The 16585-nt window shown below is 37.1% G+C and overlaps 1 protein-coding gene across 22 annotated transcripts in view; it reads left to right on the top strand.

Annotated features, from left to right (window-relative positions):
* ADGRL2 (adhesion G protein-coupled receptor L2) overlaps positions 1 to 16585 on the top strand; it is a 698223-nt gene that overhangs the window by 521776 nt on the left and 159862 nt on the right. For 13 of the 22 annotated variants that reach the window (XM_031933790.1, XM_031933800.1, XM_023208823.2 and 10 more), the window contains one exon: positions 16365 to 16537. In XM_031933790.1, the coding sequence (XP_031789650.1) occupies positions 16465 to 16537 (73 nt within the window). In that variant the 5' untranslated portion in view covers positions 16365 to 16464. Of the gene's footprint in view, positions 1 to 5117; positions 5129 to 6241; positions 6250 to 10265; positions 10274 to 16364; positions 16538 to 16585 lie in introns of those variants that run through there. The other 9 variants (XM_023208755.1, XM_023208788.1, XM_023208765.1 and 6 more) reach the window with 2 other exon arrangements.

Below are 16585 nucleotides of genomic sequence, written 5' to 3'. Positions count from 1 at the left end.
TTATGAAATTACGGCAGAAACATATACTATTTATACAGTCCATTAAAGCATGTTAAATTTCACAGTTAATATTCAGTATATGAGTTGCTGAGATTTATTGTCTATGTTGTTTGATTTGTAAAGTCCATTAAGTTACAAGTGCTGATTTGAGGAATGGTGGAAAGTTAGAATTTCAAAGTAGCCATGTTTTTTTTCAGTAGCCTCTGTAAATCATTAATACTAAAAAGAAATAGCCTGCAATGCTGTGTATATTATAGGCAGTATCAGATTTTTTTTTTTTTTTTTGCAAAGTATGGCTGAAGTTGAATTCCCAGTGTGGAACTTGTTGATTTTTCATGTAGAGGTGAGATAGCCCACAATTGGCTGTTGAATTGGTGTGCTGTTGTCTGTCTTATAATTTTGGAGGAGGAAAAAAACTGTGGATTTTAATTTTTACATTCTTTGTTTTGAAAGGTGATAAAAGTGTTTTCTACACGTTTCCTTCTGTTAGAAAAAAATCACTGTTAAAAGGATATTGCTAATAGAAACAATGTTTTCTTAAGTTCAAAATATTGCCAGGGAAATATATAGATGTGGAGGGCTACCTTGTCAAAAAGTTGTGCAAGAAAAATCTCTAATTTTTGTAATGTAATTGATAATTTAATGTTTATATTTTAATATTAAAATTCTAATATTTTTAGTGTACTTTGAAAATGTCTGGTTTGTACATTTATGTAATCCCTGGGTTTTATTTTTATTTTTAAAATTTTATTTATTTTTACTTCTTTTTAATATGGGATCTTGCTCGGTCATCTAGGCTGTAGTGCGGTGGTACAGTCATAGCTCACTGCAGCCTCAAACTTCTAGGCTCTAGCTATCCTCCCGCCTCTGCCTCTTGAGTATCTAGGGCTACAGGCCTGCGCCACCACACTTGGTAACTCAGTTTTTATTAGCAAGTATATTTAATATCGTTTCATATAATTTCATATTTTGAGATAAGTTTGAAATTATTATAAATTGTTTTTGTAGATACTATTAAATTACTAAGCATTTTAAAGACGACTTCATGGAGGAATTATTCTACTGGATTTGGGCTTGAGTTGCAGATTTTGTTTCTGCAGTAATTATGGACCTTTCTATTTCTTCATTTTTATAATGAGGAGACTCTGGTTTTAAAAACTTTCTTGAGGGGTTTAATGATGAAAATGATAAGATTCTGTATGTCAAAACAATGATAAACTTCTGGAAGAAGTAGTCATTTTTGTTTTCTGCCTTATAGATTGACACTCTTTAATATTTAATTAAGCATTTAATTAAAACATAGTCTTGCATAGAAAAAATCTTGAAGATCTCTATTTAGGAGGTCTCTGAGTTAGCTCCCGGTTTTTTAAAAAAATTTAAACTTTTTTACACCAATAAGCAAAGATGGAAGTTTCCAGTTTTAAAAAACTCTGTTTCACACGAGTTTCTGAATTCCATCCACTTTGCTTTATTCTTTCCACTATTCATGTTACTTTCTATTAAGTCAGTTTATTTATTCATGCCTGCCTCCTCCTTCCCATTTGCCTCTCCTTCCTTCCTTCCTTCCTTCCTTCCTTCCTTCCTTCCTTCCTTCCTTCCTTCCCTCCCCCCTTCCCTCCCTCCCCTCCTCCCTCCCCCCTTCCCTCCCTCCCTGCTTCCCTCTTTCTTTTCCTCCCTGGCTTCCTCTCTCCCTCCTTTCCCCCACCTCCGTCCCTGTCTCCCTCCTGTGTTTCTTATTGTCAAAAGCATTTATTAGGTGCTAGCTCTTTGCCAGGCATTGTGCATGGGTTATACTCACTGGTAAGGTAGCACTGAAGTCATAGACATGAAAGCCATCTTTCATCATAACTGTGTTCAGTTAGCTCACTATCTTTTGAAAATGTTACTTTGTGATAGGGATGAGCACTCCGTACTGTGGACAAAAATGACACTGTACTCCTGATGTGTGGTAGAGGTTTAGGGAAGCAGTCAGACATTCTAGTGATGGACCCAAATTGAAAAGGAACAGTAGTTAGCCAAGGGACAAGTGGCAGAGGAGATTCCAGGCAGAAGTAACAGCATAACTATACCAAGAAAGACAGAGAAGTGAGAGTAAGCTTCTATGACCCAAGAACATAAAAGCGAATTACATAATACTTAAACAAGAAAACCAGGAAGGAAAGAAAGGATGGTCTTTCTCAAGTGTAGGTATATTCACTGAAATAAATCTTTCAAAAAATGAAATATTTTCCAGAAAGTTTATTAATATATTTGATGTATCTTTTTAATCACCAGGATATTATACTAGTCATGAAAATCACAAAGTGATCAGCAAAAGTCATGATCCATAAGGCGCATTTACTCTCTTAATTACATTACGTAAATTTGTGACATTGTTTGTGCACTTGTGTCATTTCTGTATCTTCTGAATCATTGTATTGCTTGCAGGTTAAGCCTCAGTGCCTTGAACGAAGTATGTACCCAATAAATTTTTAGGCTTGGTTTGAAAAGATTTATCTTGAAGAAAGATAAACAGAAAATTTCAACAAAAGACATTTTATTCATTCACTTATTTATAGACAAAGTCTTTCTTTTTGTTGCCCAGGCTGGAGTACAGTGGCCTGATCATAGCTCACTGTAGCCTGGAACTCCTGGGCTCGAGCGATCCTTCCATCTCAGCCTCCCAAGAAGCTGGAACTATAGGCACATGCCACCATGCCCAGCTAATTTTTTTGTTTTTTGTAGAGATGGAGGTCTCTTTATTGCCCACTCTGGACTCGAACTCCTGGTCTCAAGCCATCCTCCCGCCTTGGTTCCCCAAATTGCTGGGATTTACAGGCATGAGCCACCGTGCCTGGCTATAAAAGATATTTTAAAACTAGTTTAAAAGCTTAATTGAAGAGGACTCAAGATTACTCAATAGCAACTGCTGTACAAATGACAACAGATAATGGTAGTAAGAATCTAGAGAGGGAGAGGTTTTTTTTTTTTCAGTTTGAGGCAGTCAGGTTGGCTTTATGGCACAGGTGGTTTTTAAACTATCAAGTTTATTCTGAAAGGTGGAGGGGAAAGATGTTTTCTATGTGAATAAAAAATCTTGAGTAAAAGTCAGTTTCAGAGGTATATTCAGAAATACTGAGCAAGTAAGTTTGACAGAAACAGAAGGCTGAAGTAAGTATTTTTGAAGTTTGATCTGTTTGGGCTCTGTTTCCAGTTTTGCTTTTTAATTCTCTTTCTCTCTCTGTCTTTTAGGTTGTCAATTACCATTCCCCTTTCATTCCAGCCCCAGTTGCAACTTTCCTGTTATTAAAATAGATACAATAGGGCTGGGCGCAGTGGCTCAAGCCTGTAACACCAGCAGCCTGGGAGGCCAAGACAGGAGGATAACTTGAGGTCAGGAGTTCAAGACAAGCCTGGACAACATAGAGTCCTGTTTCTATGAAGTACTAAAACTCAAAAATAAATAAGTATTTGTGTGTGTGTGTGTGTAGTGGATATGTCTGTGGTCCCTACTCTCAGGAGGCTGATGTGGGAGGATTGCTTGAGTCTAAGAGTTGGAGACTGCATTGAGCTGTAATTGTGCCACTGCAGTCTTAGCTGAGCAGCAGAGCAAGACCCTATCTTTTTTTTTTGAGGTAGAGTCTTGCTCTGTTGCCAGGCTGGAGTGCAGTGGCACAATCTCATCTCACTGCAACCTCCGCCTCCCGGGTTCAAGCGATTCCCCTGCCTCAGCCTCCCAAGTAGCTGAGATTACAGGCATACACCACCATGCCTGACTCATTTTTTGTATTTTAGTAGAGACGGGGTTTCACCATGTTGACCAAGATGGTCTCGATCGCTTTACCTTGTGATCCGCCCGCCTCAGCCTCCCAAAGTGCTGGGATTACAGGTGTGAGCCACTGTGCCTGGCCAGACCTTGTGTCAAAAAAAAAAAAAAAAAAAAAAAAAACACGGATATACTATATTACTAGATTTGTTGTGCTAAGTTAGAGTGAAATAATAATACATGTACTTTTGGAGACATTTTAGAAACATTTCTGAGATCACCCTTTGTCGAGTCACAACCCCAAATGTGTTCTTCCATATAAAATTATTTTTAGAGTTTGTTCCAGTTTTATACACATTTATGGTTTAGAGTGAAATTAGGAATATTACTAGAGGCTGGCAAGATGGATGGAAGGTGAGAAATCAGCCTTGAGATTTTTGCAGATGTTCAGAAAGAAAGATGTTAGGATAGGGATTGAAAGCAATGGGAAGAGGATTAAGGTATTTCAGGGTAAGAATCAATAGAACAGTGAATGTGTACCACTTTAAAATGAAGTACCTTTTGTATTGACAGAGGTGTATTTTACCCAAACTTAAGATGAATAATACTCCAGAGGATTTTTGGTTTCAAAACTATTGAAGACCAGGCTAATTTCATTTGTCTGTGTGTGTATCCATGCACACATGCACATATGTATTTAGTAAGCTTGGTTTAAAGAAAATCTGTTATTTCATAGTAGAAGTGAGTTTCTTTTACCATTTCACACGAATGCATTTCTTTGTTATTGTAAGTTAGCAATTGAAGAATATATGTATAATTCATGCTAGATTACTATATTGGTCTAGAAGGTTTGTCAGGAGACTAATAATGGAGTAGAGTCTTCTTTAATACGTATGACTGTATAAAACATTATTAATGTTAACAGATGTTGCACTTTAATCCCCTAGAATGATTGTTTGGTACCAGCAGGAGATTTATTAAGCCTGAATTGTGTGAAATTGTGTGTGCATAAGCTGCAACCTAGATTGTGAAAACGTTACTGAAAACTGTTAAAAAGTTTTAGCTATAATTTGGCAGAGAAGTATTAACTATGCTAAAAGAAGTATGTGTGTATGGTTGGCCCCTGCGCCTTTACCTTTTTATCATTTATCTTCTTGTATTAATGTCACTGAATTATTAATTCATGAGCCAGGGTGGGAAGGGTAAAGGCACCATTTAAATGTGTGGCAAATTTATCCTTATCGCCAGAGACATGAAAAAAAGTCATTTTGTGTTATCTGTAAAATGGAAAGGACATTTTAAAATTTCATTTACAGTAATCTACTTCACTTCCAGTCAAACACCTAGATTATTACTACCATAATATAATGTTATTAAAAATTTGTAACCTTCTCCACTCTTTTGTCTTATATATATAATGTTGATAGAAAAATTTAGCCTTGATTTATTTCAATGTGATGCTTGTTAATTGTAGGTTAAAAATGTTACTTTTACGAATGATATGTTACAGTTTGACTTAAATTTTAAGGAACAGTAGACTTACGAAAAATAAAAATCTTTAATAATAACAATCGAGGAATTTTCATTGAGGGGAATCTGCATATAGGGAATTGGAAAGCTCTCTAAATATATGTTTTAAAGAAATGTTTGCATTTATTGTGACTTCATAATTATTTGGGAATAAGATTGGTGATTTTGACCTTGTAGAACTTTTAGCTTTATACAAGAAACCTAGCAAATTAGAATTTAACATTTTCTTGTTGATTGTAATGTGGATCTGGGATATATTCAGTATTTCACATGGGTAAGTAGCTATGGTGACAGAAATTTCAAGAGTTTGAAGCCACTATTACCAGCAGCTCTTCGAAACCATCATGCTAATGGAACAATACCTCAGGGGTCTTGTCCAGACCTCATCACTCATTCTCCCATTACTTACTATTTTGTTTGGTTTTATATACTCTCATGCCAAACAACGTAGTAAGATAAGTTACTGTGGTAATGTCCTTTGTTTTCTTTTCTAGAATTTTCCCCCAAAAACTCTAAGGTGTACATGTGGCTCTATTACACACATTGAAAACACTAATTTTTTTTTTTTTTTTTTTTTTTTGAGACGGAGTCTTTGCAGTGTCTCCTGGGCTGGAGTGCAGTGGCCGGATCACAGCTCACTGCAAGCTCCGCCTCCCGCGTTCACGCCATTCTCTTGCCTCAGCCTCCGGAGTAGCTGGGACTACAGGCGCCCGCCACCTCGCCTGGCTATTTTTTTTTTTTGTATTTTTAGTAGAGACGGGGTTTCACCGTGTTAGCCAGGATGGTCTCGATCTCCTGACCTCATGATCCGCCCGTCTCGGCCTCCCAAAGTGCTGGGATTACAGGCTTGAGCCAGCGCGCCCGGCCTTTTTTTTTTTTTTTTTTTGAGATTGTCTCTTCATCATCTGGGCTGGATTGCAGTGGTGCAATCTTGGCCCACTACACCCTCAGCCTCCCCAGTTCAAGCATTTCTCGTGCCTCAGCCTCCAGGGTAGCTGGGATTACAGGTGGTGCCACCACGTCTGGCTACATTTTGCATTTTTGGCAGAGATGGGGTTTCACCATGTTGTCCAGGCTGGTCTCAAACTCCTGACCTCAGCCAATCCACTGGCCTCGGACTCCCAAAGTGCTAGGATTGCAGGTGTGAGCCAATGCACCTGGCCTGAAACTCTAATTTGTTTTGATCAGTAAATAATGCTACTTTGTTTTATTTTTCTTATTCTAGTATGGTTAATTTACCTTTATATTAACATTTAAATTAGTTTCTTAAAATAATAAACTGAAGTTGATTGGATTATTGTGGCAGACATGAATAGTTATTAGTTCATTATGTGACTGAACTGCATCCAGTTATCTTGGTCTTAGGATTGTTCATCTATAAACGGGGGTTGGCGAACAATGGCTAGCCATGTGTTTTGTAAGTAAAGTATTGGCACACAGCCAATGTCATTTGGGTATGCATTTTCTGTGGCACCTTTCACACTGCAGTGGCAGACATATGTAGTTATGGCACAGACCATATCACTCTTAAAGCCTAAAATATTTACTGTCTGGTCCTCCATAGAAAGAGTTACCTGCCGGGCGCGGTGGCTTAAGCCTGTAATCCCAGCACTTTGGGAGGCCGAGACGGGCGGATCACGAGGTCAGGAGATCGAGACCATCCTGGCTAACACAGTGAAACCCCGTCTCTACTAAAAATACAAAAAACTAGCCGGGCGAGGTGGTGGGCGCCTGTAGTCCCAGCTACTCGGAGGCTGAGGCAGGAGAATGGCATAAACCCGGGAGGCGGAGCTTGCAGTGAGCTGAGATGCGGCCACTGCACTCCAGCCCGGGCGACAGAGCGAGACTCTGTCTCAAAAAAATAAAGAAAGAGTTACCTAACTTCTGATCTGATATCTATAGTATCAGTCTACATAAAATGCTGGTTCTAATCTTTACAAATGTAATGGAATATAATTTATAATTTTAAGCTCAAGAGATTTGAAGATTCACTAGTTTTTATCATCATTGATAATTTTTTTTTAAGCAGATTTTTGCTTTTCTTTATATGTGGAGTAGCAACAATAAGTGATAATTTTCCTGAAAGTTTTCTGAATTGAAACATTTTAAAAACCATTAAACTATTGCAAAAATACATTAGTCTGTTACCAGATGAAGGAGTCTTGGCAAGTAATTCAAGCTTCTAATCATTTTTCTCTGCTTTTTATAACCTATGTTTCTTTTTTATTAAACATCCCTGCTTTATTACTACTTTAATGTTATTTGAAATTTTAATAGGTTTTAAAATTATATTTTAAAGTTGAAAAGCTCTTTTCTAAAAAACACATACCTCTCCTCCTCCATGTTTGAGTAGTTAAGAAGCACTAAAACATAAATTTTAATTTTTTAATGGAAGATGTTTTGGTTTTTAACTTTTTCATACCTAACAACCATTCAAAATGACACAGTCTGTTACTGTTTCTTAATAGTTGTATCCATGAATATTTTTCTTACCTTCTCATGTGAATCTCCTAATAATTTTTTTTTTTTTTAATTTCTTTCTGGGATGAAGTCTCGCTCTTGTTACCCAGGCTGGAGTGGAGTGGCACGATCTCGGCTCACTGCAACTTCCGCCTCCTGGGTTCAAGCGATTCTCCTGCCTCAGCCTCCCGAGTAGCTGGGATTACAGGCGCCTGCCACCATGCCCGGCTAATTTTTGTATTTTTATTAGAGCCGCGGTTTCACCACATCGGCCAGGCTGGTCTCAAACTCCTGATCTCAGGCAATCTGCCCGCCTCGGCCTCCCAAAGTACTGGGATTACAGGTGTGGTAAATCTCCTAATATTCTTAGAGGAATCAGCTGCACCAAACACAGAATTTCAGGCTGACATTGGAAGCCAAAGAATCTATTCTGTTCATTCACTTAGACTCTAGCGAAGCCAAATAATCTATTCTGTTCATTCACTTAGACTCTAGCTTTATCTTTAGTACTATTAATTAAGTTAGTTATTTATAAATAGTTGGTATATTCCTTTTCTGTACAACTCAAGAAAATCCTTTTATTTTGAGTTTTACTTGTAGACACAGATATAAATGGTATGGAACATTCGGCATAATCGGAACTAATCCCAGCTAAGGCATAGAAACTTGTTCTTTCTTGAAAAAGTCCCTGATGTTTTGAATTTTGATTGTCTGTAGTTTTCCTGGGAAGGCAAAGTGTGAAATATATGAGTTAATGTTTCAGGTTATTGTATTATGTCTGTCAGTGTAATAATTTGTAAGTAGATTTCAAAAACAAAGATTTTCTGATATAGTTGCTTCTTTTAAAGATGTGAATTAGAATAATTGCCGAGACATATTTTGATAGAAGAAACAAGTCCTTAGTTAAAGATACTGCAGAAGCCCCCAGATGGCTTCCTTAACGTTACTTAAGGTAGAATCAGGACCATAAGTTTATCATTGGGAAAACTGGAAAATGATGGAATCATAGATTTATAATCTCTTCCTACCCTTATATGGTTACTGAACTTGAGACCTAGATGCTTCTTAATTACTTCAGTCCTGGTAGGGGCAGGTTGAGCCACGATTCTATATAGTGTGCTCTTGATCCAGATCTTGACCTTTTCGTTAAGATGACTGATTGATCTAGGTACATGTCTCAAGGAAACACAGATCCAGAAACTTCTGTTAGTTACTTCTCTTATCTTCTCATCACATTTATTACCATTAAGTTTTGGGAGGTTTAGTAATTATTATTTAATGCTTATTGTGGATCTTGGTCATTTTCTTGTGTGTTTAATTCTCATAAGATTGTTAATTTCTTGAAAGCTGCAGCTATATCTTAATCTGTTTTATAATACCTTTAGAACCTAACACAGGACCAATTAATACATAAAGTAAAAAAAAAATAATGAATAACACTCATTTTAGCACTGGATATCCATTAAAAATGTCTAGGAAATACTCACTGGATATTCATTGACTTGAATGAACATACATGAAATTATAGTGGTAATGTGATCACTTTATGTTAAAGGCAAGAAATGTAAGCTTAGATAACATATATTGACGTAGTTTGCAAATGAATTGTATCATTTATTAATGACAAAGACAGTGTGCTATAGCATTTCACAAAACTTTCTTTAGCTTCTTACTGTGTATTCTTTATAGTTAATTTTTCACATATATATAATTATTATTATTATTATTTTTTGAGATGTAGTCTTGCTCTGTCTCCCGGACTGGAGTGCAATGGTGCGATCTCGACTCACTGCAGCCTTTACCTCCCGGGTTCAAGCGACTCTCCTACCTCAGCCTCCTGACTAGCTGGGATTACAGGTGCCCGCCACCAGGCCTAGCTAATTTTTGTATTTTTGTAGAGATGGGGTTTCACCATGTTGGCCAGGCTGGTCTCGAACTCCTGACCTCAGGTGATCCACCCACCTCTGCCTCCCAAAGTGCTGTGATTTACAGGTGTGAGCCACCTTGCCCAGCCAATTTTTCATATTTATTTTTAAGATCATTTGACATATTTTACTCAGATTACCTCATTACCTCTAAGAAACCTCTGACGGTGATATTGATGATCTAATACATGACATCCTGAGTCATTATTATTTCATTTAGTGGTTGTATATATAGACCAAGAGGGAATTTGAATATTGATTCAGGGAATGGTTAGTAACGGTGATTTATGGACAAAGGATCCAGTGCAGTGAGCCAAACATAAGATTGCATCTTACGAGTGAGCCACGTTGAGTTTTTTCTGTTATTCTTGCCCAAATGATGATTAGTCCATAATCTTTTTTTTTTTTTTTTTGAGATGGAGTCTCTCTCTATTGCCCAGGCTGGAGTGCAGTGGCCAGATCTCAGCTCACTGCAAGCTCCGCCTCCCGGGTTTATGCCATTCTCCTGCCTCAGCCTCCCGAGTAGCTGGGACTACAGGCGCCCGCCACCTCGCCCGGCTAGTTTTTTGTATTTTTTAGTAGAGACGGGGTTTTCACCGTATTAGCCAGGATGGTCTCGGTCTCCTGACCTCGTGATCCGCCCGTCTCGGCCTCCCAAAGTAATCTTACAGATGTTAATATTAAAACATTTGTTCCATGACTATTAAAGATGCATTGCTAGTTATACTGGAGGAAATATTTATATATTTATTTTTTGACTTACTATGAGCAACTTCTCTAGTAGTTTGGTTGATAAGGTTTATCAGTGTAGAGTAATTAGTTAACTTATAACGTATAATTTAGGCACTTTAGTAATGAGTAAATTAAGATAGCTCAACTGGAAATAGTAAAAATTAAGTTAACATTTAGCTGTTATTACCTAAGGGATGTTTTGCTCATGTAAACATTTTGAAAATCAACTCATTATTCTTTTGGTATTTCCTCACTTTCATATCTCAAGATGATTTTGTTCTGTATTCATTTTTTTATTCTAAAGGAAAAGATAGTAAAATAAGTTTATCTGGTCTACAAAATTAGTGACAGCAGTGATTTTAGAACATAGACTTATTTCTCAGCCCTTCTGTTTCCTTACTGTCCTTGAGTAGGTTAAGTTTTCTGCTTTTAAGATAAAATGGAGGTAATATATATTTCTTAAGGTTGTTGGGAAAATTACATGAAAGAGTAAGCACACTGTTGTTATCTCTCTAGTTTAGCTGTAATTTTTTGGGGAGCCTAACTGTGTGCAAGGCAGTTACAACTTTTTATTAGGATGAGTTATTTTTAAACTACAGTGTAATCTCCCTGTGGATGCGAAATTTTGTTTCTTTTTTTCCTCAGTAGACACTATATGTAATAGGTGCTCAGTAAATATTTGTTGAAGGAATAATTTGGTGAATAGTGGAAAGAATGGCTTTCTAGTTAGCCTTGATTGGGATCTAAGCTCTGCTACTTATTAGCTGGGTAATATAGGTTGAGTTATTTTACCATTCTGAGCCTCAGATTTCTGATCTTTATAATACTGATCTTGCTTTTTTGGTAAGGATTAGTGATATGTATCTGATATAGTATTTCAGACAACACGGAAGTTAGCTTTTTCCCAATTTGGGGGAAAGAAAAAGTTATTTTTCAATGGCAGTCCTCTCCAATTTTAAAAGACATTGTATTGCCTCTGAACTTTTTTTTTTCTTTTTTTCTTTTTTTTGATATGGTGTCTCGCTGTGTCACTCAGGCTGGAGTGCAGTGGCGCGATCTCGGCTCACTGCAACCTTCACCTCCTGGGTTCAAGCAATTCTCCTGCCTCAGCCTCCTGAGTAGTTGGGATTACAGGCACACACCACCACGCCCAGCTAATTTTTTGTGTATTTTTAGTAGAGACGGGGTTTCACCGTGTTGGTCAGGCTGGTCTCGAACTCCTGACCTTGTGATCCGCCCGCCTTGGCCTCCCAAAGTGCTGGGATTACAGGAGTGAGCCACCGTGCCCGACCTGAACTTTCTAATAGTCTAGAGTCCTCATGCATTTTTTTTTTTTTAGTTGAATTACAAGTACTATAACTAGAAATATTTCCTGAGTGTCTACTATGTCTGCAAAACGAAGAAATTTTAGTAAAGGGTAAGACCAATGATGAATATTAAGGGGACTTTTGTATGAATAGTTTAATTAATGTCTTCTGGAGTTGATAGCAGTGCCTGCAGAAAGAAGATGGAGCAAGAGGATGGTGACTAGTGGCTGGCCACGTGGTTCTAAAATCTCTATGAGCATTGCCAGCTCCAGCCCTGTCCTTGTGAAGGAAAGAAAATAAACTCAAACCCCAAAGAATGCTCAATGTCTGAAGCTTCTAAGAAAGCCTTTCTGATTAGCTGACTAACTGAAGGAAAACTCCCAGGGGTAATGATGTGTTCTCTGATGTTAAGAAGGGGAAATCTAGTCTGTAAAAATTACACATAAAATATTTCTGAAAAGTGAATAACCTGATTGAGGTTCAGCTAAAGTGAAATAAAACTGTAATTTATTTTTTATTTTGTAAGCCTTTGCATAAAGATGAAAAGGCAGGGTTGGGTTAGTATCATCCTTTTTTGTGTTTGTTTTGGTAAAATATAGAAAAGCGACTTTTGTTAGTAAATTCTGTCTCATAATGATTATAATTTTATGATGCAAATAAGATCAGAGACTGATTTTGTAAAGCTGGCTTCAGTTTTCATTTAGAGTTGACATATATTTAGTACATAGAATTTAGGCTTACCTAAAACATTAATGTTTCATTTTACACAGCATTAGTGCATAATAACAAGGATGGGTGACTGGTAGTTCTCATGCTAAGCTGGCTCTTTTCTTTTCCTGTTCTCTTCGTGCTTATAATTGTTTTCGGCTTAATATCCAGTGTTTGCAGTAGTTCACTGTACATGAGTAGAAACCAAAAATAAAGCTTTAGATAGCACTCCTTATGGTGGCTTTGCTCCTAGTAGAATATCAACATTAGTTAACCAGTTTTAGAAAATTGTAGTTTTCTTTTCCCCTTATTAATTTGAAATGTGTTATACTCTATTTCTTTCAATGATGCTTATCAATAAACATTTTATTTTTTTCTATATTTGTTAAATAAGCCTCATCACATAATAAGGCTAGATGTGATTTCCTGATAGTGTAGTATACATATGTGGCTTAAAATTAGTTAACAGTGTTGTCCTTTTAAGGACACACTGCACAGGATATTTAATGCAGCTAATAAATGGAAGCAGGTTACTGTCTGAAAGACTACAGCTGACTGTACGTTGCAAGTAGTGTATAAAACATTGAGGGCTGTTGGGATATACACAGCTGAAGCATATTCCTGGAAGTCACTGCTCAGCTTTGGAAGGTTTGGTAGTAATGATGCATAAGTTGACTTTTTACATGACAGAGTAATAGGATACTTAGATTTAAAAAAAATGACAGTTTTGGTAGACAATGGTTTGTGGTTTATAGGAACAAGGGTAGGATGAAATTGTTTGAATCTTATTTGAAGGATAAGGAAAAAGCAGAGGTGGTAGTAGGTTGTACGTTAGAAGTGGTTTGGATTTTTGACAGTCATAGTCATTTATAGTTTAAGTAGAAATCTGCGGTATCCTATTTTACTAAGAAATGAACTATTACGGCCGGGCGCGGTGGCTCAAGCCTGTAATCCCAGCACTTTGGGAGGCCGAGACAGGCGGATCACGAGGTCAGGAGATGAGACCATCCTGGCTAACACGGTGAAACCCCGTCTCTACTAAAAAATACAAAAAACTAGCCGGGCGAGGTGGCGGGCGCTTGTAGTCCCAGCTACTGGGGAGGCTGAGGCAGGAGAATGGCGTAAAGCCAGAAGGCGGAGCTTGCAGTGAGCTGAGATCCGGCCACTGCACTCCAGCCTGGGCGACAGAGCGAGACTCCGTCTCAAAAAAAAAAAAAAGAAAAGAAATGAACTATTACTTAGCAAGCATTACCAGGAGCTTCACCATGCACTACACCTCTACTCTCCCAGTTCCTCCCCCACTTCATCCTAAGCTCTTTGATGTTCTTGGAAAAAGGTTTTCTAAAACTCAAAGTTTAACGTGGGAATCATTTGAAGTAATCTTTTCTGTTTGTTGAAAGGAAATTTAATAGACCTTTTCTGGTTTTGTTACTTGTTTTTGTTTTGCTTTATGAAATGGTGTTAATGAGCTTTTTGCAGTTACAGATTTTGAAGGACAAATATTAGCTGTATTTGTATTAGTGGTTTGGCTCCAATATGATTTAGAAGGAATGTCTTCTTGGGATTAGTGTCATCATATTTGATTATTTATTTGTTCTATTCTTAGCTGATTGTGGTTTGTTAGGTATTTCAACTTTCATTAACATTTGTTTAATGGAAGGTTGTTTAAAACTTGGGTCACAGCAATAAAATCATTTGATTTAGTTTCCAAATTGCACTTAAAGCTTGAGGTTTTGGAAATAATATTATTTGATGTAAAAGTGATTAGGCACAGGTTGTAGAATGATAAAAATGAATTTGATATTCTTTTTACTTATTCATTACACAGGCAGATTGACTTAAGCTTTATTTTCATAAAAGAAGCCATGATTTTATACATTCTAGAACCTATTTCCATTTGTCTGAAACATCCACTTACACTAAGTCTCATAATTGAATGATATATACTTTTAAAATTGTGTTTAACATTCTCAAACGGTCAGAATACACTGAATTTTTAGTATATAAAAATTTTCATGAGGTATTCTTTCCTGGCCAAAGACCACAATAGAGGTCTTGATTGTGTGGTTTCCTCCTCCGTTTTCCCTTCACTAACAGAGGTTTTCCTATCTTGGCAGCTGTTTCCTACAAGGCAGTCATCAGTCCCTGATTTCTTCCTTCCTCCTCCTTCCCGCAAACAAGGGCTCTTTTGAATAGTGGATGACTGAAGACAGACTAATCTTGGATCACTTTAAGAAAGTGGAAACGTGTGCAAGAGTTGAGCATGTGGGCAAGCTGCCTGTATGCACTAGCTCATTGAAATCAAACAATGAAAATTTGGACAGTAAAAATTCTTTGCTTGGAATCCAGAGTGGTCCAAAGGCTGACAACTTGTAGCAGTAATGCACTTCATCTAAATTATTCTGATTGCTGATCAGATCATTGAACAGACTGTAAGGATATAAGAAATTGTTCATTGATGGCCTTTTGAATGTGACAAGCCATGAGATTATCTGACTTTTTAAAATGTTTTATATAGAATAACTTTCAGTTTTAAGGCAGGCACATTGCTACAGCAGTTGTAAACTGCAGGTTACTTTTGAATAGTCTATGGGAGCTCAGAGTGAAAAATGTATAGAGCCAGCCAGCTAGTTTTGCAGGGATGTGTGCCATGTGTCTCCATCAGATTAATTTTGGATACATCATTCTTCTTTTTGAGGAAGTTTGCATTTTCCTTTGTTGCTTTGGACAGATAAGCATCTGAGGTGTTCTTAAATGGTATACTACTGATGTTGGTGATGCCCCCGTCCCCCGTGTCTTCAGTGCTTTCAGAGAGACCTAAAACTTGGACCAATTCAGAGCAGGATCCTTAGGAAAGCATTTACATCTCTGAAACTATGGGCCTGAATGATTTCAGATTAATTTCTTACATTATTTTTGTTGTGTTCTTAATAAAGCAGGATAGTACCTTTATAGGTAATAAGTGTTTCAAACCATTTAACATCTGCCTGCTTTTCCATTCAGATTACGTTATAATGAACTGATAGTAAAATGTAGTGTACTGCTAATAGCATCTTTTATGATATGCTATATGAAGCATGTAGTAAATGCTTCATATAGGTCATGTAGGTCAGATAATGTGCAAGAACTCAAAAGTTATCAGGAAAATTTTGTTTTCTAAATTTTCTCTATGGTTTAGTGACAGCATCGAAGTGATGTAATGAGTTTGTTTTACTGAGTTATATATATATAACCTCGGAAAGGGAGGGAAGAATTCCCTCACTGCTGCACTTTATAGAACTCTTCAGAAAACTTGGTGTAAGAGTATTACTTAGAAGAAAATAATAGGAAACGAACATGAATAAACTGTAAGATGTTCCTTTAACAGAAAAGTTTGTAATTTCCTTTCTCTCAGAGGCTAAATGAGGAGGCTGGATATATTTGGGAAATGCCTTCATTTTATGTGTATTATAAAGCTGATGTTTGCTGTGATTCCTCACAGAAGCTCAGAAAGAAGTAAAACACTTGGACAGAACCCAGCAAATGACCTGGTCTCATGTGATCCTAGAAGCCGAGAAACACTAAGTCATACTCCTGAAGTTTTTGTACACTATCCAGTTTGGAGAACTGGATCCATAGGGGCTATGAAAACCTAGCAGTCAGGGAAATAAGTTTGACTTGGTGATTAGGAATGTGGCATTTTCAGAATCCCTTTGTATATGGCATTTTTTTTGCCACGTACAAATTTTGGCAATTTGATTGTCAAAAAGGCAGTCAACCTTTTTGGGCTTTGACTGTTTTCAGAATGTAAGATTCAGATATCCAATGTATAGGAGCGACTTCCATAGTGGACATAGAATCAAAATATATTTTATATTAAGGAGAGAGAGGGAGGAACGGAGAGAGAATTGTCATTTCTGCAATTTTTTGTGATGTAGAAAGACCATAGAGTAAATGATGGATTTGTTTGTTTTTCAGATATGAGGATCAATGATGCAGACTGCTGGTTTTGATGAAGCTGGGCATTTATAACTAGATTCATTAAGGAATACAAAGAAAATATTTAAAGGGATCAATAATGGTGTCTTCTGGTTGCAGAATGCGAAGTCTGTGGTTTATCATTGTAATCAGCTTCTTACCGAATACAGAAGGTAAGATCCAGTTTACATTTTGTTTTTTAAATCCAGAAGAACTTGAAC

The sequence above is a fragment of the Piliocolobus tephrosceles genome, chromosome 1 (genome assembly GCF_002776525.5).
Source record: "Piliocolobus tephrosceles isolate RC106 chromosome 1, ASM277652v3, whole genome shotgun sequence".
Taxonomy (NCBI): Eukaryota; Metazoa; Chordata; class Mammalia; order Primates; family Cercopithecidae; genus Piliocolobus; species Piliocolobus tephrosceles.
This window is presented reverse-complemented; position numbering and strand designations above follow the sequence as displayed.